At 55.0% G+C, this 23,346-nt stretch overlaps 1 protein-coding gene and 4 gene segments (V, D, J or C); all 5 read right to left on the minus strand.

The window, feature by feature from the left end:
• The window catches only part of LOC119563617 (immunoglobulin lambda-1 light chain), a 216,385-nt gene that overhangs the window by 33,807 nt on the left and 159,232 nt on the right, over nt 1–23,346 (minus strand). The gene's annotated exons all lie outside the window — the stretch shown is intronic.
• On the minus strand, nt 2,232–5,182 carry LOC122462783. The segment is given in 3 exon segments: nt 2,232–3,204; nt 3,933–4,365; nt 4,907–5,182. Coding segments are annotated over 3 exon segments (489 nt in total).
• On the minus strand, nt 13,758–14,722 carry LOC119567880. The segment is given in 2 exon segments: nt 13,758–14,307; nt 14,384–14,722. Coding segments are annotated over 2 exon segments (549 nt in total).
• LOC119567882 lies at nt 15,372–16,380 on the minus strand. The segment is given in 2 exon segments: nt 15,372–16,159; nt 16,245–16,380. Coding segments are annotated over 2 exon segments (432 nt in total).
• LOC119563616 lies at nt 15,372–18,000 on the minus strand. The segment is given in 2 exon segments: nt 15,372–17,821; nt 17,904–18,000. Coding segments are annotated over 2 exon segments (453 nt in total).

The following is a 23,346-nucleotide window of genomic DNA, read 5'->3' on the forward strand; positions in this document are numbered from 1 at the left end:
CCGAGTCACAGGGAAAACTGCTCAGGACCTGGAAAGAGAGGTCCGGGACATGCTGGCTTTGGGGGTGATCCAGCCATCGGCCAGCCCTTGGGCCTCGCCGGTGGTGCTGGTCCCCAAAAAGGATGGGTCGGTCCGGTTCTGTGTGGACTATCGGAAGCTCAATGCCATCACTGTGCCTGATGCCTACCCCATGCCCAGGCCGGACGAGCTCCTAGACAAGCTGGGAGGAGCTCGGTACCTTACCACCATGGATCTTACAAAGGGCTACTGGCAAGTGCCGCTGGATGCAGATGCCCGGCTGAAATCGGCCTTTATCACCCCTCTGGGGCTCTATGAGTTCCTGACCCTGCCTTTCGGCCTCAAGGGAGCGCTGGTCACCTTCCAGCGCCTGGTGGACCAGCTCCTGAGGGGGATGGAGAGTTTTGCCGTGCCATATATTGACGACATCTGTGTCTTTAGCCAGACCTGGGAGGACCACGTGTCCCAGGTTAGACAAGTGCTGGACCGACTCCAGGGGGCTGGGCTGACTGTAAAAGCGGAGAAGTGCAAGGTGGGGATGGCTGAAGTATCTTACCTGGGCCATCGGGTGGGGAGCGGCCGCCTAAAGCCAGAACCGGCCAAGGTGGAAGTGATCAGAGACTGGCCCGCTCCCCACACCAAAAAGCAGGTCCAAGCCTTTATTGGGATGGCAGGATACTACCGAAGATTTGTGCCCCACTTTAGCGCCATAGCCACCCCCATCACTGAGCTATGCAAGAAGGGGAAGCCAGACAAGGTGGTCTGGACCGAGCAGTGCCAGGAGGCTTTCCGGGCGCTGAAGGAGGCTCTGGTCAGTGGCCCAGTTCTGGCAAACCCAGACTTTGACAAGCCCTTTGTGGTGTTCACCGACGCCTCCGACACGGGACTGGGAGCGGTGTTAATGCAGGAGGATGAAAAGGGGGAGAGACACCCCATTGTGTATCTGAGCAAGAAGTTGCTGCCCCGGGAGCAACACTACGCGGCCATCGAGAAGGAGTGCCTGGCCATGGTGTGGGCCCTCAAGAAACTAGAGCCCTATCTCTTCGGGCGACACTTCACCGTCTACACCGACCACTCTCCCCTGACCTGGCTGCACCAGATGAAAGGAGCCAACGCCAAGCTCCTGAGGTGGAGCCTGCTCTTGCAGGATTACGACATGGACGTGGTCCACGTGAAGGGAAGTGCCAACCTGATAGCGGATGCGCTGTCCCGGAGAGGGGGCCCCGAACTTCCCCAGGTCACTGGTCACAGTGACCCTGCTCAGTTCAGTCTCGAAGGGGGGAGAGATGTGACGATGTGACGCAGCAGGGAGGGGGGAGTGTTGACCTGGGAATGTGCCCTGGGGACGGGAGACCTGAGAGCCTGTTACCTGAGCCAGGAGGGGGAGGGGAGGTAACACCTCTGCCCAGGAATGTGGAGGGAGGCTTCAGCAGGGAACCTGCTGGGTGGGTTTAGTTTCAGTTTGGGGCTGGGTGGAGGAACACAGGGAACCCCAGGGCTGGGGTCTAAGCTCCCTGCTCCCCCAGAAGGACTTGACTGAGGGGTCCTGGGTGTACCCACAAGCTCTGTTTTGGACTGTGTTCCTGTTGTCCAATAAACCTTCTGTTTTACTGGCTGGCTGAGAGTCTCAGTGAATCCCAGGAAGAGGGGTGCAGGGCCTGGACTCCCCCACACTCCGTGACAGCCCGTGTTGCCAAGAAGGCCAATGGCATTTTGGGATGTATAAGTAGGGGCATTGCCAGCAGATCAAGGGACGTGATCGTTCCCCTCTATCTGACATTGGTGAGGCCTTATCTGGAGTACTGTGTCCAGTTTTGGGCCCCACACTACAAGAAGGATGTGGAAAAAATTGGAAAACGTCCAGCGGAGGGCAACAAAAATGATTAGGGGACTGGAACACATGAGTTATGAGGAGAGGCTGAGAGAACTGGGATTTTTTAGTCTGCGGAAGAGAAGAATGAGGGGGGATTTGATATCTGCTTTCAACTACCTGAAAGGGGGTTCCAAAGAGGATGGCTCTAGACTGTTCTCAGTGGTAGCAGATGACAGAACAAGGAGTAATGGTCTCAAGTTGCAGTAGGGGAGGTTTAGGTTGGATATTAGGAAAAACTTTTTCACTAGGAGGGTGGTGAAACACTGGAATGCGTTACCTAGGGAGGTGGTGGAATCTCCTTCCTTAGAAGTTTTTAAGGTCAGGCTTGACAAAGCCCTGGCTGCGATGATTTAATTGGGGATCGGTCCTGCTTTGAGAAGGGGGTTGGACTAAATGATCTCCTGAGGTCCCTTCCAACCCTGATATTCTATGATTTTAACAGAGCAGTGTGATACCAGGCGGTGTCCTCCCATCTCAGGCTGCTCATTCCCAGGTACAGCTCACTCTTGGCGTTGTCTCTGGAGATGGTGAATCGCCCTTGAACCCAATCCACTTAACAAGGACTAGACCCATCCTAGTCAATACGTGCGACAAACTGGGGTCCTTTCCCGCGACTCTGCCGATACCAGTGTATTCAATAGGTGTTGAAGGCGAGCCCAGTGCAATTACAGGGGAGCCGGATGCACTCCCGTTCATTTCTACCAGCCTCCCCGGACTCCACCAGCTGCATCTGGGACTGGGCACCTGATGGAGAAAACACATTAATGAGCACAATGATCATTGTTCATACCTGTGGACTCTCACCAGGGTGATAAGGGGATATAAGCAACAGAGACAGACATACATGTTACTAGCTAATACAGTGGTGGAAAGCATACAGGGAGAGAGACTACCGTAGTGTGGGAAATCCGGATGGGTAGAGAGATAATACAGCACAGGAATAGTGGATGGATGAACAGCTAGTGGGGGATTAGAAACATGCAGATGAGATAATGATGTGCATGGAACATTGTATAAGAAAGAAAGAAAGAAAGAAAGAAAGAAAGAAAGAAAGAAAGAAAGAAAGAAAGAAAGAAAAAGAAAATACACTATGATGCCTAGATGGATGCAAATGTGTGGATGATAGATAGATGGATGGATACTAAGGCGGGATATACAGACAAACAAAGACCTGGATACACTCTGCAATTCAATATACATAATCTTTACATTCCCTGAATTTTCGAACATTTTCTCACCTTTCCAATTTGCTAAAAGGAACACAAATTGTCCCCACGCCGGCATTGCTCGCTGAGCTGGAGGGTCACTTCTCCCTGTAAAGACGAGGAGGGGCTTAGCCCTTAACAGCACAAACTGCTTCTGTCTCACCCTCCCAGGCAGAGGCGACTGCCGGGTTTGGAACAGGAAACGAAGTCACCCCCCTGCCCACACCCTGCCCCTGGAGAAGGGCGGAGACTCCGGGCTGATGGGTGTCAGGGCGCCACGGGAACAGGGTGAGTTATTGTGAGGTTCTTACACCAACCAGAAGTGTGTTGGGCGCCGCTACAATGGACAAGTGAAAACCCAGAGCTCTCCTCCTAGGACCACAAAGCCGAGACCCCTGTGAGAAATGCCTCAGGGCAGCCTGAGACGGGCGTGATTCATACCATATCTCTGTCACACGCACAGACACACACGTTCTCTCTCTCTCTCTCTCTGCCCGGCTCACACAGTCACATACAGACACACCCACGCGTGGCGATTCAGGGTCAGTTTTTCTCCTCTCTCTCCCTGCAGCGGCCCTGTCAGGGAGCAGGGGCCGGGCTCACGGGGAGGGGCGCTGGGACGCAGCGCTCTGGAGTGCATAGGACAAGCGCCCTCATGCTCTCCCTGCAGCTCCCCTCTTCACATCACTCGGGGAGAGGTGGGTCCAGCCTAGGGATCGAGGGTGGGGCCCACACGCTGCGGGAAGGGGGAAGCTGGCCGCAGACTGGCAAGCGGTGGGGCTGGGGTTTCCTGTGTTCTCCGGCAGTCACCTCTAGTACCCCCTGCAGTGACTCACTTTCCCTTCGCTCCCTGCACGGAGCGCACCAGGTCTCTCCGCTCCTCAGAGAACAGACTTTCCCCCTGGGGCCCGGGGAAGGGTTTTTTGGTCTGAGCTGACACCGGCTTCGCGCACTGTGCGTCTCTATCAGCGCAGTGATACCGGGCGGCGTCCTCCCGCCTCAGGCGGCTCATTTCCAGGTACAGCTCGCTCCTGGCGTTGTCCCTGGAGATGGTGAATCGCCCTTGGGCCCAAGCCGCGTAACTTGGGCCTGTCCCGTAGTAGTTAATACGTGAGACAAACTCCGGGCTTTTCCCGGGACTCTGCCGGTACCAGAACATGTCGTAGCTGCTGAAGGAGAAGCCGGAGCCTTTACAGGAGAGCCGGATGGACTCCCCTTCATTTCTACCAGCCCCCCCGGACTCCACCAGCTGCATCTGGGACTGGGCACCTGGTGGAGAAAGCACATTAATAAGCAGAATGATAAACGGTCATACCTGATGACTCTCACTAGAGTGATAAGGGGCATCTAAGCAACAGAGATAGACAGAGAAGTTTCAAGCTAATAGAGTGGAGGAAAGCATAGCTGGAGAGAGAAGACAGTAGAGGGGGAAATGCGGATGGATAGAGAGATAAGTACAGCGCAGGGACACTGGATGGATGACTAGCTACTGGGGGATTAGAAACATACAAAGAGATGGGATAATGATGTGCATGGAACATTGTATAGATTGGACTGTGAAAGAAAGAAAGAAAGAAAGAAAGAAAGAAAGAAAGAAAGAAAGAAAGAAAAAGAAAATATGATGTTGCCTGAATGGATGCAAATTCATGGCGGTGATAGATAGATAGATAGATAGATAGATAGATAGATAGATAGATAGATAGATAGATAGATGATACAAAGGAGGTTTATACAGACAAACAGAAATAGATACACTACAATTAAAAAGACATAATTTCTAGGTTCCCTGTATTTTCAAACATTTTCTCACCTTTCCAAGCGGCTAAAAGGAACACAAACTGTACCCACACCGGCATTGCTCGCTGAGCTGGAGGGTCACTTCTCCCTGTCAGGATAATGGGGCGGCGCCAGCCCTTAACGGCCCAAACACAAGGCGCAGCCGCTTCTGTCTATTGCAGCCTCCCAGCCGCTGCTATCTGGTTTGGAAAGGAAACGAAGTCACCCCCCTTCCCACACCCTGCCCCGGAGAGGGGCGGAGACTCCAGGTTGATGGGTGTCAGGGCGCCCCGGGAACAGGGCGGGTTATTGTGAGGTTCTCACACCCACCTGAAGTGTGTCAGGCGCTGCAGGGCACAAGCGCAGACCCAGAGCTCTGCTCCCAGCACCTCACAGCCGAGACCCCTGTGAGAAATGCCCCAGCGCAGCCTGAGACCGGCCTGCTGCAGAAAAACCTCCCCGGGAAAGCAAACGCCGCTCCAGGCTCGCGAGCAATGGTCTCTCGATGTCGGAAGAGGCTTTGGGATTCCCCTGGTAACTATCTCCCCCAGGGACACAAGGGGCCGCTCATCGCCGGGGAATAAAGTCTCACATCCGGGCTGGGGGGTCAGGCTGCCCCCGTGCGCTCGAGTCTCTTTGATCCGCTCCTGCAGACACTGTTACCCGCGCTCAGGTTTGGCAGAGGGGGCTGGGATGACACACCGCCTGGTTTGAGTCTCGGTCCCTTCTTCAACCCGCAGGGATCCGCCTCTCCCAGCTAGTCTCTCCCTCGGTCTCCAACTGCCCTGAAAGTCCCTGTGAAATGTACCCATCCCCCTTTTTGTCCCAGGCCCCCCTTTGTCTGTGTCGCTGGGCCTCTCTCCTGGCTCAGTGGCCGGTGGCGGGGTCCGCAGCTCTCGGGGACAGCAGCTGCAGGGAGACCTGGCTCCTGGCGGTGTCTCTGGAGAGGGTGAGGCGGTTCCGGAGAGCCTGGGCCGGGAATGGAGTCCCGGAGCGGGTGATAACGCCCAGGTATTCTAGTCCTGTCTCTGGAGACGCCGGGATCCGCTACCGCAGGTAATCGCTGCTCGCTATCGATTCCCCAGAGACCGCGCAGGTCAGAGTGAGGGGCTCGGAGACCTTCCCCACCCCAGGGGCGGACTCCACCAGCTGCACCTGGGAAAGGGCACCTGGAACAGAGGGGAGGGGTAAGTCTAAACTTTCCATGGAGCCCCCCAGAGTTCCCGGGGACCGGGCCCCTCAGTGCTCACCTGGAAAGCCAGAGAGCGCCCAAAGCACCAGCCACCAAGCCCCTGGCATGTCTGTACGGGGGGAGGGGGAAAGCCAATGAGCCCCACAGCCCCGGTGCAGCTTCTGGGGGAGACAAATGCCTGGGAAAGGACAGCAGCGGCCTCCGTGCGTGTGTAGGTCGGGGGAGGAGGGTGTGTGGGGAACAGCGACTCTCTCAGAGTGTGGCTGTGGTCGTGAGAGGGTGTGAAATTCTCTGGGGGTTTGGTTCTCCCTCTCTCGTCCGTTCTCCCTCCATCTGGGTGAGTGTTTCAGAGCAGCAGCCTTGTTCGTCTGTATTCGCAAAAAGAAAAGGAGGACTTGTGGCACCTTAGAGACTCACAAATCTATTGGAGCATAAGCTTTCGTGAGCTACAGCTCACTTCATCAGAATGCATCCGATTAGTGAACTGTAGCTCACGAAAGCTTATGCTCCAATAATTTTGCTAGTCTCTAAGGTGCCACAAGTCCTCCTGTTCTTTGTGTGAGAGTGTGCATCTTTCTACTACTTATCTACCCATGTCATACATCCCTTTCTCTATCTGATACTCATCTAATCCATCTGTCTATCAAACCTCTCTCTGTATTGATCTATCCGGCCTACACACACCAAACAGGGGCGCATACATCCCATATACAAGCCTCTCTCTCCTCCTCAAATGTCTGAACCCAGCACAGCAGCGCAGACCCGGACTGGGCTGTCTCACTCTCTTCCCTGCTCTATGGAGGGCAGTTGTGCCGCGGTGTGTGTGTGTGTGTGTGTGTGTGTGTCCCAGGAGATCAACAAGACAAGTTGGGGGAGGTAATATCATCCCAGGAAGGTGGGGGGCTATTCTCACTCACTGCGGGTGCTGAGTTTTCACCTGGCCAGTTTTCGCTATTACCTCTCCCATGGCCAGTAAACCGGACAATTACTGCAGTTAAAGGTGCACTGAAGCCATTGGAATCTGCTGCCTGTGAAACCCGCCCTTTTCTTCGGGAACCCACCAATCAGGATCCGGGAGACTAATTTGAACTTCCTACACTGGAAAAACCATATCCCTGCCCTAGTGGTCCAATCACTGGGCTGGGTCCCAGGACACCTGGGTTTCATTCCTAGCTGGGGCACCAAGGGGAAGCCAAAGGGGCAGCATCAGATCTGCCAGCAGCTAGTGACATCTGACCCTGTCCCCTTTTGGCTGCCCCCTGCCACAGCTCGGAGTCCACCAAAGAAATGCTCACCCCGCCCGCTCCCTAGAGGCTGCTTGGGAATCATCTAAGTGAGGGAACGCAAGAGAGAGCGGGGGTGCTGCCCCCTAGGGGCAGGGAGAGAGGAAGCTCGCTGCTAGCCCAGATGGGCAGGTGTGCAGCAAAGAAAACGGGGCCTGCTACCCTCCAGTGTGTCCTCCCCCAGCCCTGACCTGTCTCTGCAGCCCCACAAAAGCCGTGTCCTTCACGCGCTGGTCGCGGCGTTGGGGCCATTTTCTCCTTGGTTCAGTTCTGTGTGTGTCTGACTCTTCCCCTGGGCTGTGCCCCACGGCGGGCTGTGACTGCAAAGGGGATGTTTTTGTGCGTGGTTAGATTCCCTGCCCGTCACTGTGTCTCTCACACAGTGATACACCGCCGTGTCCTCGGGTCTCAGGCTGGTCATTTGCAAATAGAGCAGGTTCTTGGGGTTGTCTCTGGAGATGGTGAATCGCCCTTTCACCGACTCAGCGTATCTCTTGTCGGTTCCGGCCCAATAGCTAATGCGGGACACCCACTCGGGTCCCTTCCCGGGAGACTGTCGGTACCAGTGCATCCAGTAGTCACCAAAAGTGAACCCGGAGGCTTTACAGGAGATGCTGATGGACTCTCCCGCCATTTTCACGCCTCCCCCAGACTCCACCAGCTGAACCTGCGAAGTGGCCCCTGAGGACAGAACAGAGAACGATCTTAGCCTTGTGCACAGTAACACTGGTCTCCCCTGCCCGCATCTTTTAGGGCCAGAAATCACCTTGGGGAAGTGCTGCCAGGAAAGCAACGTGCAGCCAGAGGAGCATCTTCTTCTGCTAAGTGGGGAGTGAATTTCCCAGTGAGAGTGGTGGGTGTTCACTGCAGACACATGGGGCTGCAGCTTTTGTCTCCTGCAGGGTCGCGGACACGGCGGGGCTGTGACAGGAAATGTTGTCACTTCATTTGCATCTGCTCCCTTCTTTAAGGACAGACAAATCAACCCCTAGGGGTGGATCGGGAACCTGGCATTCGTGTAGAGGCTCGTCTTTACCGGATACATTTACACTCCAGAGGCTTAGTGTGGCGGCCTGGGAAAACCAGGGATAATTTCCTGGACCGGAAAACAAATCTCTCAAGTGGAGGCGCTTGTGTTTTCAAGCAGGCTCTTCAGAGGCGCCCTGGAGTTGCCAGTTCTGCCCGCAGTGACTAGTGAGCGCTCCCCTTGGGTCCTTTGTGTAATTCAAGTCAGCAATGGGCATTTTCTTACCAGCCTGGGTTGCGCGAGAGCCGACATTGGGCACGGGTCCTCTCTTGGATTAGGCTCCTCACCACGCTGCCACTCGGACCAATGGCGGAGTAAAGGAATCGGGATCCCTTTCATCTGAATAGCCCTTCCCCCCGCGGGCGAAGGCAGGACAGACACGGTCTCTGGCGATGCGCTGTGAAAGAAATCCCGGGGCAGCGCGGCCCAGTGCCGCGCTAAGAACCGGGGCCTCTGCTCCCCAGACCTCGGACAGTCCCGCACCAGCGCTCACAGTGCCAGTGTGGAGCCAGCCATTTGGCTGCTGTTCCCCACCTCTCTGCACTGAAGGAGAAGTTGGGGACGGGGGAGAGGTGTGCGCTAAACGGGGGTTAAAATAGCCCTGAAGTTCTGCAAACTCCGGTTTCCAATTTGAGTAAAAACCCACAGGAGAAGCTGGGGTTCAGCCAAAGTTCACTAATCCCAGTTAAGAACTCGCTGGTTTTATTTCCTTTGACTGAAGTGAAAACATCCCCACTGGGGCCCAAACTTCCGGAGCGATTACAATATTTTTTCAGATATGCCTCTGTCACACACAGAGAAGTATTAAATAGAAATACATAGACAGCATTGAGACAGTGCCGAATAATCACTAGCCAAGGTATCCTAACACCATCTCTGTGAGCTAGGTAGAGAAGTTACAATACTCACCTACAAGTGGTGGTGGTGGTGGGGGGGGAGGTTCTGTGGCCTGCAGGGTGCAGTGGGTCACACAGGGGTTCTCAAATTTTTTTCGCCATGCCCTCCTTTGAAATTATTTCAGGCTGTGAGGACCCACTCCCCCCCCCCCCCCCAAAAAAAAAAAAAAGTGATAGCAAATTACTGCACATTCTCACTGGAGCACACTCATGGAATTGCCACCCTTGTGTCACGGAGTCCCTGGGCGATACTCTGGAACTGCTCCCCATGAAGCCAGTCAGAACTCTGGGGCAGTCGCCTTTCTGTGAGCAGCCTGTCTTCAGGACACACAGCTCACACAGCTTCCACCTTCCTGGGTCTGACCTCGGAGCATTCAGCATCCTCTGCCCCTCCGTGCGCTTCCCCCAGCGAGTCCGCTCAGGCAGGGCTCCTGGGGAAGCCAGAGGGTCCTGCACCCCAACTTCGCAGTCAGACTTGACTCTCAGCCAGCCAGTAAAACAGAGGTTTATTAGATGACAGGAACATGGTCTAAAACAGAGCTTGCAGGTGCAGAGAACAGGACCCCTCAGCTGGGTCCATTTTGGGGGGCAGTGAGCCAGACAACCACGTCTGCCCTTCACTCCATGTCCCAGCCAGCCCCAAACTGAAACTCCCTCCAGCCCCTTCTCCTCTGGGCTTTGTTCCTTTCTCGGGCCAGGAGGTCACCTGATTCCTTTGTTCTCCAACCCTTTAGCTCTCACCTTGCAGGGGGGAAGGGCCCAGGCCATCAGTTGCCAGGAAACAGGGTGTCGGCCATTCTCTGTGTCCAGACTCCTGCACACACCTGCCCTCTAGGGCTCTGCAACGATCATACACCCTTACCCCACCCCCTAGATACTTAAGAACTGCATAGGGGAAACTGAGGCACCCCCACAATATTCGGAGGAAACATTAAGAACAGTCCCACTTCGTCACACCTTGTTTCTGTGCTGCCTTCAGAGCCGGGAGGCCGGAGAGTGGCAGTTTCTGTACCCCCACTCAGTCCTCCCAGACGTAGTTTTGTGATCTCCCACCTGCAATCTCCTTGCGACCTCCTTTGGGGTCAGGACCCTCAGTCTGAGAAATTGCTGGACTGGACGATCGTGATGGATCCTTCTGGCCTTCCAGTCTCGGAGTCTATCTCGCCTGAGCTAGGCTAGCAGGAGAGAGAAATAACTGGAGGGAAACTTCATGAATAAACTCGGAAGATAAGGGAGGTCCAGTGTCTGTGCAGAGCCCAGCACAAAGGGGGCCTGGTCCATGAATGGGGTTGCAAGGCACTGGGATAACACAGTTCAATAATAATAATTGGGAAGACTGACGGATCGCCCAATGGGAAGGTTCCCCTGAATTCTCCGAAAAAAGAAAAGGAGTACTTGTGGCACCTTAGAGACTAACCAGTTTATTTGAGCATGAGCTTTCGTGAGCTACAGCTCACTTCATCGGATGCATAGCATATCGTGGAAACTGCAGAAGACATTATATACACACAGAGACCATGAAACAAAACTTCCTCCCACCTCACTCCCCCGCTGGCAACAGCTTATCTAAAGTGATCCTCAAGTAGAGCCATTTCCAGCACAAATCCAGGTTTTCTCACCCTTCCCCCCCCCCCACACACAAATTCACTCTCCTGCTGGCAACAGCCCATCCCCCTTTGAAACCCCTCTTTATAATGCGCATGATAATCAAGGTGGGTCACCTCCAGCACTAATCCAGGTTTTCTCACCCTCCCCCCCACACCCCCGTTTTCCAAAAACCACACACACAAACTCATTCTCCTGCTGGCAACAGCTCATCTTACAATGTGCACAGCAATAATCCAAGTTTAACCAGAACGTCTTGGGGCGGGGGGGGGGGGGGGGTTTGCAGGAAAAAAAACAAGGGGAGACAGGCTACCTTGCATAATGACTTAGCCACTCCCAGTCTCTATTCAAGCCCAAATTAATAGTATCCAATTTGCAAATGAATTCCAATTCAGCAGTTTCTCGCTGGAGTCTGGATTTGAAGTTTTTTTGCTTTAAGATAGCGACCCTCATGTCTGTGATTGCGTGACCAGAGAGATTGAAGTGTTCTCCGACTGGTTTATGAATGTTATAATGCTGTGCACATTGTAAGATGAGCTGTTGCCAGCAGGAGAATGAGTTTGTGTGTGTGGTTTTTGGAAAACGGGGGTGTGGGGGGGGGGGTGAGAAAACCTGGATTAGTGCTGGAGGTGACCCACCTTGATTATCATGCGCATTATAAAGAGGGGTTTCAAAGGGGGATGGGCTGTTGCCAGCAGGAGAGTGAGTTTGTATGTGTGTGTGGGGGGGGGGGGGGGAAGGGTGAGAAACCTGGATTTGTGCTGGAAATGGCTCTACTTGAGGATCACTTTAGATAAGCTGTTGCCAGCGGGGGAGTGAGGTGGGAGGAAGTTTTGTTTCATGGTCTCTGTGTGTATATAATGTCTTCTGCAGTTTCCACGATATGCTATGCATCCGATGAAGTGAGCTGTAGCTCACGAAAGCTCATGCTCAAATAAACTGATTAGTCTCTAAGGTGCCACAAGTACTCCTTTTCTTTTTACGAATACAGACTAACACGGCTGTTACTCTGAAACCTGAATTCTCCGGTGTACTTTTGGGCACCTTGGCGGGTTTCCATTTCAGGCGCCCGCAGGTTTGCTAGTGAACCCAGCAGAGCTCAGATCTTTCCCCTGCTCTCAGACCAGGGTGTCTGGGTTCATATCCCTGCCCTGTGCTCAGAGAACAACCCCTCCGTGCACAGACACACACCCTGCCCCCGTAGCGTCCGCTACACGGCACAAGGGTGCCACCCAGGGGCTGCAGGGGTCGGTGGGTGGGTGAGTGGCCGGCTATGTGGTGCGGGTCAGGGGACACCGAAGTTCGGGGGTGATGTTAGTCACGGGACGCTCACGAATCCCCTGGTGTGAACGAAGCGAGTTTTTGTGTCAACTCAGACCGGCTTCCCCTCACTGTGTCTCTCGCACAGTGATACCGGGCGGTGTCCTCGGGCTTCAGGCCGGTCATCTGCAGATACAGCTGGCTCTTGGGGTTGTCCCTGGAGACGGTGAATCGCCCTTTCACGGAGTCAGGGTAATCTTTGCTCCCACCAGTGCTGGTGATGCGTGAGACCCATTCCAGCCCCTTCCCGGGGCGCTGCCGGTACCAGAACATGTCGTAGCTGCCGAAAGCGAGTCCGGAGCCCGTGCAGGAGAGCCGCCTGGAGCCGCCGGTGGTCGCAGCCCCGCCGCCGGACTCCACCAGCCGCCCCTGCGCCTCGGCCCCTGGGGAACAAGCCGGGTTGGGGGCGTGAGAGCGGGTGGGAACAATCCCCTCGGGCCAGGTCTGGGCAACGGCGGCAGCTTTGGCCACAGTCTAATGAAAGGGGGGAACTTCTGTTCTCCCCAAAATATTTATGAGAAAAATGAAAACCCCTTGTGGGTTTTCAGCCGCCGCCTCTCAGACGAGACAAATACATGGTATGAAACCGGAAACAAAATCCGTGTGTCCCAATTTATTCCCGGGGAATCTCCCCTCCCCCGCTCCGGTCAATCCATGGCACTAGTCGGATCAACAACCCCCCGATTCCCGCCACCCCAAGCACCTTTGGACGCTGCTGCGATGAAAGCAAAATGGAGCCACCACCGCATCGTCTCTGCGCGTCTGCGTCCAGTCGTCGCCCTGGGGACGGGTCCGGAGCTGCTCCCTGCAGGGACAGAGCTTCTCCACGAGCCGCAGGGTCAAGCGGGGGGGGGGGGGGGGGAACAGCCCGGAAAGAGAGTCACTGCACGGGGATAGTTTGCATAACCCCTCCTCATTTAAGATAGCACTCGGAGAAACCCCGCCCCAGCCTTGCTGAGCTATTGGTTAACATCCCAGGGAGGAGGGTGGCTGATATCACTCAACTGGGCGGGGCGGGGGGACAGGGACCTGCGTTTTCACCTGGCCAGTTATCTGTGACAGGGCCCGGTCACCGGTCAGTTGCTGAAGTTAAAGGTGCATCGGAGACATTGGAAGCTGCTGCCTGTGAAAACCGCCCTTTTCTTCGGGAACCCACCAATCAGGATTCGGGAGCCTAATTTGAACTTCATACATTGGAAAAACCATATCCCTGCCCTAGTGGTCCAGTCACTGGGCTGGGTCCCAGGACACCACGGTTTCATTCCTAGCTGGGGCACCAAGGGTAAGCCAAAGGGGCAGCATCAGATCTGCCAGCAGCTAGTGACATCTGACCCTGTCCCCTTTTGGCTGCCCCCTGCCACAGCTCGGAATCCACCAAGGTCTCCCGGGACCCAGGGTGCAACAAAGAAAGGCTGACCCCTCACGCCCCCTAGAGGCCGCTTGGGAATCATCGACGTGAAGGAGCGAAGAGAGATCAGGGTGCTGCCCCTAGGGGCAGGGTGTGGGAGGGGTGGCACGCTGGTTGCCCGGAGGGGCGGGTGTGCAGCAGAGAACACGGGGGTGCTGCCCCCTAGGGGCAGGGACTGGGACAGAGGCTGCCTCATATTTGCTACCCCAGCCCTGACCTGACTCTGCAGCCCCAAAAAAGTCTTGTCCGTCCCGCGCTGCTGGCAGCGCTGGGGACATTTTCTCCTTGGTTCAGTTCTGTGTGTGTCTGACCCTTCCCCTGGGCTGTGCCCCGCGGCGGGCTGTAACTGCAAAGGGGATGTTTTTGTACGTGCTTAGATTCCCTGCCCGTCACTGTGTCTCTCACACAGTGATACACCGCCGTGTCCTCGGGTCTCAGGCCGGTCATTTGCAAATAGAGCAGGTTGCTGGGGTTGTCTCTGGAGATGGTGAATCGCCCTTTCACTGAATGGCCATAGTCCGCTTTAGTACTACCGGGGTTAATGTAGGAGATCCACTCTGGCGCTTTCCCGGGAGGCTGGCGGTACCAGAAAATCCAATAGTTTCCAAAGGGAAATTCGGAGGCTTTACAGGAGATGCGGGTAGAATCTCCTGTGGTTTTAACACCTCCCCCAGACTCCACCAGCTGAATCTGCGAATGGACTCCTGCAAAATTAAAATATAGTATTAATCATCTCCACCTTAATACTGAGCTTCCCTCTGTATCCAGGCAAGGAATCACCTCTGGGAATTGCTGCCATGAAAGCGAGGGGTAGCCACAGCATCATCTCTTTTCTGACGATTTTGGAGACAATTCTGCAGGAGAGGACGCAGAGAAACGGGGATGGGTGTGAGCTGCGGAGACACGTGTCTGTGCCGTCTCCTCTGCAGACTCAGGGACGCCGGGGGTGTTTCACAGGAAATGTGCTCACTCGATTTGCATCCGCTCCGGTCTTCAAAAGGAGAGAGAAATAGACCGTAGTCGCTATATGGTAGCAGCAGACGGAGCAGCAGTAACTTTACCCTCCTCTCTTTGTGACTTTGTTCCCCATGGGTATAACGAGGACGCAGTGAGGAACCCTTCCTCTGCTCCAATTTCTTTGTAAGTTCTTCAGGGCAGAGACTGTCGCTCACTGTGTGTCTCCACTGAGCTCTCATCGCACACGGGGCCGCTACACACACTCAGAACGGCCGGTGGGATTCCCAGTTCCCATTACAGTAAAACTGGTGAGAGAGGCAAGAACAAATCCCTGTGTTGGTTGTGAAATGTCAGCTGCAGGCCCCTGAAATCTGGCTCCGACCTCATCTAGCTGCCCCTGAGGCCCTAGCTAAGGTCTGTGCTGTGGGTTCTAGCGGCTACTGTCCTATAGCTGAGTTATAAAAAGGCGCCTGGAGAAGCGAAACGAGGAAAGTAACTGAAATACTTCTCCGATGGATTGTATTTACTGAGGGACAACCCATCCTAAATTCTCAATTACTGCGGGGCACGCTACATTCACTGCTATGTTTGCTTCCCACAAGCTGGTCTTAGTATCACTTTTTTATGAGTGAAGTACCCCAGTAGTTGGATGTTAATATTTTAACGACATGGTTAAATTTATTAACCTAAATTTGGGATATTGCGGATTATGTACTGTACGTATTTTGTCACTTTTGAACCAAACTTTGCACTTTGGGATCATTTAAGCCTTATACCCAGATGTAGAGACACTTTTGCTTTACCCTGTGTATTAGATAATTTTAGCATTACCTTAATTATAAATAATGATCAACTTCTTTATGTCTCCAAGTTAAGGTAACATTACATGACTCATCCTCCTTCTCTGGAGGAGCTCCCAGGACTATTGCAGAGACGCTAATATAACCGAGACACGTCCTTCCCAACCCAGTTCCTCTGCCCTCAAGCCGTTTCTCTGTGTCACCGAGGCCAAGTCACTCAGCGCGTCTGCGCCGCAGCCGCCTATCTCTAAAATTCAGGTTGCGTTGCTTCTTCTGTGTGTCGTAGCTACTCCGACGGCAAAGCGTCTCATCTCCTCTGGCGAGCCTACGTCCTCCAAAATGTACCTTTGTTTTTCCAGGAGGTCTGAAGTGTGCCTCCTAACGTGTCTACTGGGGCTGAGAACTCGAATTACACTTCACCGCCTTTCAGACACCTGCCGCCCCCTCCGGCAGTTTGTGTCGGGAGCCCGGGGCGCTCTGTAGCACAGTGGATCCCAGAGAGCGCAGAAATACACCGCCGAGTCAGCCCGCTGCGCCCCGTCTATGGACAGCGTGAGAGACTTCGCTCGGGTGTCCAGCTGCGCGGAGAATCGAGGGGCCACCGAACTGGATTTGCGCTCCGAGCCGTAGGAGTTTCTGCCCAGCAGGAAGACGGGTTCCTTCCCCGGCCGCTCCTGGTACCAGTCCAGGGCGTAGCTGCTGTAGGAGGTGCTGTATCGACACCTTATCTCCACCCGCTGCCCTTCCGTGGCTGACAGAGAAGCCGGGATCTGGGTCAGCGAGTTCCCAGCCACCGAACCTAAAAGAGAGATAATTCGGAGGGAGTCAGGGGCGAGGAAAGTCCCCCAGATAGACAGGCCCCGGCCCCCGCTCTTGGAGCTCACCTGGGAACAGCGGCAGCGCGCAGAGAAACAGCCACAGAGGTCCCCGCATGTCTGTAATGGGGGAGCTAAAGAACCCCAAAGTCACCGATTGGCCTTCAGGGAGAGAGAGCGCGTTACTGCGGAATGACACCAGCTGCTGTGTGAACTGGGGATCCGGAGCGGGGCTGCGGGTGGCGCTCACACACCCCAGTAACGCGTGGGAAAGAGTGCGACGGTTGTGTGTGCAGTTGTGAGCATTTATCCGGTGTCTGGCTGTGTGTCTGGCTGTGTCCGTGTGTGTGTCCCTGACTGTCTGTCTGCGCGCCCTTCTCTCTCACTTGTCTACAACACACAACAGACAAACCCAAGCCCCCAAGCCCCGGTGTCCTCCGATCCTGCCTGCTGCGGAACTCAGGCTGAGAAGGGCTTAAAGACAAAGAGCTCTGTAGTGAGGGTGCGGAGCGCCCTCTTTCTGTCACTGCCCCAGCCCCTTTCACATGCCTGGCGGGAGGGGAGCAGGGCAGGGGGATCCAGGGTGGGGGAGGGCGAGGCTCACACGCTGCGGGAATGGGGGCAGCTGGCACGCCATGGGGCTGGGGTTTCCTGTGTCGCGCCTGGGGTTGGCATCTCCCTGCTGCCTGCTACAGAGACACTGTATCGCGGCATTTCCAGCGCTGAAAGCGCCGGGTCCCCCCGCCTCCCTGTGCAGCTGACTGTGATCAGCCGGGCCTGGCCCCACTGGCAGCAGGGGAGGTTTGTGTCTTAGCTCGGACTGGCTTCCCCTCGCTGTGCTGGTTCCGGTTCATTAACCCCGAGCTGCGAACGGAACCCGCACGGCGCACACCGTGTGTTTTTGGGTCCGAGAGTGGCCCGGTGGTCAAGGGCTTTGTCCTGGGCTCAAAAGACAGGAAAATAATTCTGAGCTCTGCCACTGACTGGCCGTGTGACCTCGGGAAACTCACTTCATCCCCCTAGGCCTCAGCTCCTGGTCTATGGGGGGGCGAGGCGGAGAAGGGGAGGGATGCTGCTCTTGTGGGAGGTGTCTGGGGAGATGCTGAGCTCTGGGGTGCCTGTCGGTGCCCACAGATGCCGGCACGTTAGCGTGGGGGTGGGGGGGAGGAGGGAAGAGGAGGCGGAAGACGATGTTCTTATCTCATGGTCCCTGAATTGTGCCCCGAACACGTCTACTGCTACTCAGAAAATCAATAACTCGTCTCCCTGCGTTTCAGACACGGCCACCCGCTCCGGCACTTCGCGTAGGGAGCCCGGTGCGCCCCGTAGCACTGTGCTGTAACTCAGAGCGCAGAAATACACCGCCGAGTCAGCCCGCTGCGCCCCGTCTATGGACAGCGTGAGAGACTTCGCTCCGGTGTCCAGCTGCGAGGGGAACCGACGGGCCACAGAATCGGATTTGCGCTCCGAGCCACAGGAGTATCTGCCCAGCAGGAAGAGGGGCTGCTTCCCCGGCCGCTCCTGGTACCAGTCCAGGGCGAAGCTGCTGTAGGAGGTGCTGAATTGACACCTTATCTCCACCCGCCGCCCTTCCGTGGCTGACAGGGAAGCCGGGATCTGGGTCAGCGAGTTCCCCGCCACCGAACCTAGAAGGGGGAGAATTCGGAGGCGGTCACGGGGCGAGGAAAGTCCCCTAGACAGACCCCGGCCCCTGCGCCCGGAGCTCACCTGGGAACAGCGGCAGCGCACAGAGACAGGGCCACAGGGATCCCCGCATGTCTGTGACCGCGGGGGAAGCCAATGAACCGCAGCCACCGATTCGACTCCTGGGTGGAGCTAAGTTCCAGGAGGGTGACGGCAGCTTCTGTGTGAACGGGGGATCCGGAGCTGGCGTGGGAAAGGCTGTGTGTGTGTGTGTGTGTGTATTGGTGTGTGCTTATTCGTGCCTTCGTGTATGTATCTGGGTGCCCGCCTATGTCAGTGTGCGTGTGTGTGTCCGCCTCTGGATTCGAGGGTGTGTGCCCGTCTTACTGTGTCTGCCTCTGCGCGTGTCCCCCCCATCTGTGGGTGCGCGCGCAGTCCCTCTCTCCAGCGTCTGCAACACACACAACAGTCACACCCGGCCGCGCCCTGCGCGCCACACGGCTCCCCAGCGCAGGTCCCGGCCAGCCGATTGTTCTCACCTCTGTCACTGTCTCTTGAAGAGGCCCTGGGGCTCTGGCGTGACTGTGTCGGGAGCCCCCTTTCTGTCCCTGCTGCAGCTCCTTTGGCATCACTAGGGAGGGGGGAAGGGCAGGTGGGTCCAGGTTGGGGGGCGTGGGCGGGGCCCACACGCTGGGGGAATGGGTGGGGAGAGAATGGGGGACCCTGGCATGGGAGAGGAGGGAATGGGGCAAACAGAGCCAGTGGGATCAGGCAAATATGGGGCGAACCTGGTATGGGAGGAGGTGGGAATGGAGGAACATGAAGATTCCGGCACGGAAGAGCTGTAAATGTTGATGATTATTCATGGCAATGTGTTTTCATCTGTTTGTGTGTGTACAGAGAAATCAGACATTTACCAACAGCTAGGGACAGAAATCGAACCCTTCCAAGCCGAGACAGAAATCATTTCTCATAGATTTTAAGGCTAGAGGGGCCATCTGCTCTCACCTCTTATTTAACACAGACCGGAGAAGTCTAGCCAGGGCCTCCAGCATCAACCCCAATTACTTGTGGTTGGCCTTGGAGAAAGAGACGCCCCATCTCTCTTTGAACCACTCCCTTCGCGCCCCACTCCGGGAGATGGGATGGCGGTAAACAGGACACGGCCCGGTAATGCAGGGGAGAGGCTGAGAAGAGTCAGGGGAGGCGGATGTGACTCTGCGGGTGCTGGTGGGTGTTTCTGAGAGTGAGCATAAGAACGGCCCATCTGGGTCAGAGCAAAGGACCACCTATGCCAGTGTCCTGTCTTCCGACAGCGGCCAGTGCCAGGTGCCCCCAGAGGGAATGAAGAGAACAGGGCCATGAGGGAGTGATCCATCCCCTGTTGTCCAGTCCCGGCATCCGACAGTCAGAAGCTGAGTGGTACTAGGGAGGGGAGTGGGTGCAGGTGGGACATTTTTGCAGGTGGGTAGATGTGACTGTGGGTGTGAGGTTGTGGGTGGGGCACATTCTGGGTCTGGGTGTGAATATGTGGATGGGGCGGGGGTTGACATTGTGTTTTAATTGGGTGTGAGTGCAGTGCTTAATTTGTAATGAAAGAGGTGCTGGGGCCCAAGCAACATCTGTACTTTCATAGCTGACCCGGCAAACCCAGAGGAGCCAGGCTCAGCCCTGGCACAGATTAAGCCCTGTGCGAGTGAGTGTGACTGTAGGTGAGCTGGGGGTTGTGTCTGTCTGTGAGAGGGCTAGGACTCTGTGGCAAGGTGGGGTGCTGAAGTGTCAGTGTGTGTCCTACTCTCTCTGGCTGGTAACGAGAGTAGCTAACACCCTGGCCTGTGCGGTCCCTTCTCCCCTATGGTTCAATGATCCTGTGAAATGTCTGCACCACCCAACAGCGAAGCCTACCCAGCATTGCCTGAATCACTGCCCCTCCCTGTGCATTTCTCTCCCTGCAACTCTCAATAGGCCCCGCTGACGTCTCGAGCCACCTCCTTTTTGTGCCAGCCCCCCACCCCCACCTCCAGTCTCTGTCACTGTGTGTCCCCTGGCACAGTAATACGTGGCGGGGTCCGCAGCAGTCAGGGCGCCGAGCTGCAGGGAGACCTGGTTCTCGGGGGCATCTGCGGAGATGGTGACCGTGCTCTGCAGGGAAGGGGGGTAGGATGTCTGCCCCGTAGAGGGGTGTATCCACCCCAGCGACTCCAGCCCTTTCCCGGGAGGCTGCCGGATCCAGTTCCAGTAGGAGTGCTGACCAGTGATGGAGAACCCAGAGACAGCGCAGGTGAGCGGGAGGGGCTCGGAGACCTGCCCCACCCCTGGGCCGGACGCCACCAGCTGCAGCTGGGAAAGGGCATCTGGAAACAGGGGTGGGAGATTCCTGAATAAACGTCTAATGAGGGGCCCAGGGAGCAAAGGTCTCCCTGCCACACACCCCCTCCCACACACACATTGACACAGAGAGATTCACACCCCAATACCCTCACATATGTACACACCCAAATACAGTCCACAAACACATGTACACTCACACAAAAATACACTCACACATGTACACACACAAATACAGTACACAAATACACATCTATGATTATACGGTTACACAGAGAGATTCACACCCAGATACCCTCACACACATACACACCCAATACACAAACACATGTGCACTCACACCCAAATACACACACACACCCAAATACAGTACACTTCTACAGTTACACAGAGAGATTCACCCCCAGATACACACGCACAAATGCACGCACAGGGAGGCGCACAGAAATACTCACATGGGGCCAGCACCGGGGCAGCTAAGAAACATCTAATCATTTTTAGGAGGAACTCTGAGCAAAACCAGAGCTGCAGTTCAGCTTCTCACCAGGCAAATCTAGGAGCTTCTATGGGAATATCGGTCCCAGATTGCAAAACTACACCCACCACTCCTGTCTCAGAGTCTCCTCTCCCTCTCCATGTCTCTCTCTCTCTCTCGATGTGTCTCTGTCTCTGCTTACACATACAGCAGTGAGAAGTTGCATCCGATGAAGGGAGCTTCATGAAAGCTCAGGCTCAAATAAATTGGTTAGTCTCTAAGGTGCCACAAGTCCTCCTTTTCTTTTTGCGGATATAGACTGCGGCGGCTGCTACTCTGAAACCTGACATACAGCAGTGACTTTCTCTCTCTCACTATCTCTCTCTCTCTCTGGTTAGTAGCTGCCTATTCGCCTTGCCAAATTTTCCAAAGAACCTAAGGGAGTTAGGTGCCCCCATCCCAATTAAATTAAAAGGGGAGTTTAAGCACTAAAGTCCTCTAGGCGCCTTTGAAAACCTCAGCCCCCCTCTCTCTGCCTTTTCCCAGCCAACCGGTCACTTTTTGTCTGCAGGTCTGAGATGGGCGGGAGTGGGGGGTGGGAGGGAGGGAGGGAAGGGTGGTTGTGGCTGACTGTGGGTGGGTGGCTGATTGTGAGATGCTGTGTGTGTGTGTGTGTGTGTGTATGTGTGTGTGTGTGTGTGTTACTGTGCATGGGTCACACTTGCTCTGTCACTGTCCCACAGTAATAGGTGCCGGTGTCTGCAGCTGTAAGGGGAGCTCAGCTGCAGGGAGACCCGGCTCTCGGAGGGGGTCTCTGGAAATGCTCGTTGCGTTTTGGGGAAGGGGAGAATGTTTCCCCATCACAGTTCATCAGTCCGATCCACTCGGGACCCTGGCCAGGGAAATCCGGTCTCCAGGGATGCCCCGGAGAGATCGCATGTCAGCGTGAGGGGCTCGGAGACCTTCCCCACTCCAGGGCCCGAACCCACCAGCTGCTGCAGGCAGGAAAAGACGCCTGCAAACACGGGCAGGAGCTTCCCGAGAAATACTGTAATGATCCCCACTCCGGGGAGCGAAGGATCTGGCTCCATGCACAAAGACGCCTTCACCTAAATGCTCTCACGGAGATAGGAACCAACACAGCTCCTCACACACACGTGGAAAGAAACCCACAAAAACTGACACACACACACCCCCCTTCCCGCTTGGCCAGGGCTAGCGCAGCCAGGAAATAGCCGGTCATTTGTCAGAGGGGACCCCGGAACCTCAGTTCCCCAGTTCAGCTGCTCAGCAGACAGGAGAGTCTGTTGCAATCTCAGGCCCGGATTGGTGGTTTCCAAAATGCCAGACTCCTGTAACAAACTCTCTGCTGCCCATTCACAAGCACAGGTGCTTCCTCTTTCTCTCCTTCTCTCCAGCTTCCTGGTGAGCTCTGACAAAGCGTCTCCTTCAAGGGACAGCGGAAGGGAGCGGACCGCAAGGGCAAAGTCAGGTGCCTTCTCTCCGGGAGGGGACGCGTGTGGCTGGCCCCCTTTGTGTCCCAGGCCCCCTGTCTCCGTGTCACTGTGTCTCTCCAGGCGCAGTAATAGGTGGCGGAGTCTGCAGCTGTCAGGGAGCGGAGCGTCAAGGAGAACTGGTTCTTTATTATAAATTTCCCACCCCTGCAAATTTGCCACCCTAGGCCTAGGCCTTGTCGGCCTAGGCAATAATACGGCGCTGGGCAGCCTGTGCTGCCACTGAGTGGGCCGGTTTCAAAGCTTTGTGATACAGAATGACAAGGCCACTTGTCCTGCTTTCGCCATCACAAGGTGTTCTCCTGAGTAAATGGCCAAGAACCCAGTGCTGTGAACCTGGAGATCTCCTAGCAAGGAAAAAAAAACATTCTAAAGCCTATTTCCTTAATAGTGACGGGTTTCAGAGTAGCAGCCCTGTTAGTCTGTATCTGCAAAAAGAACAGGAGGACTTGTGGCACCTTAGAGACTAGCAAATTTATTTGAGCATAAGCTTTCGTGAGCTACAGCTCACTTCATCGGATGCATTCAGTGGAAAATACAGTTGGGAGATTTATATACACAGAGAACATGAAACAATGGGTGTTACCATACACACTGTAACAAGAGTGATCACTTAAGGTGAGCTAAAAAAAAAACCTTTTGTAGTGATAATCAAGGTGAGTCATTTCCAGCAGTTGACAAGAACGTGTGAGGAACAGTGGGGGTCGGGGGGAAGGGAATAAACATGGGGAAATAGTTTTAATTTGTGTAATGACACATCCACTCCCAGTCTTTATTCAAGCCTAATTTAATGGTGTCCAGTTTGCAAATTAATTCCAATTCAGCAGTCTCTCGTTGGAGTCTGTTTTTGAAGCTTTTTGTTGTAATATTGCCACCTTTAGGTCTGTAATCGAGTGACCAGGGAGATTGAAGTGTTCTCTGACTGGTTTTTGAATGTTATAATTCTTGACGTCTGATTTGTGTCCATTTATTCTTTTACGTGGAGACTGTCCGGTTTGCCCAATGTACATGGCAGAGGGGCATTGCTGACACATGATGGCATATATCACATTGGTATGTGCAGGTGAATGAGCCTCTGATAATGTGGCTGATGTGATTAGGTCCTATGATGGTGTCCCCTGAATAGATATGTGGACACAGTTGGCAACGGGCTTTGTTGCAAAGATAGGTTCCTGGGTTAGTGGTTCTATTGTGTGGTGTATGGTTGCTG

The sequence above is a fragment of the Chelonia mydas genome, chromosome 13, assembly GCF_015237465.2.
Source record: "Chelonia mydas isolate rCheMyd1 chromosome 13, rCheMyd1.pri.v2, whole genome shotgun sequence".
NCBI lineage: Eukaryota > Metazoa > Chordata > Testudines > Cheloniidae > Chelonia > Chelonia mydas.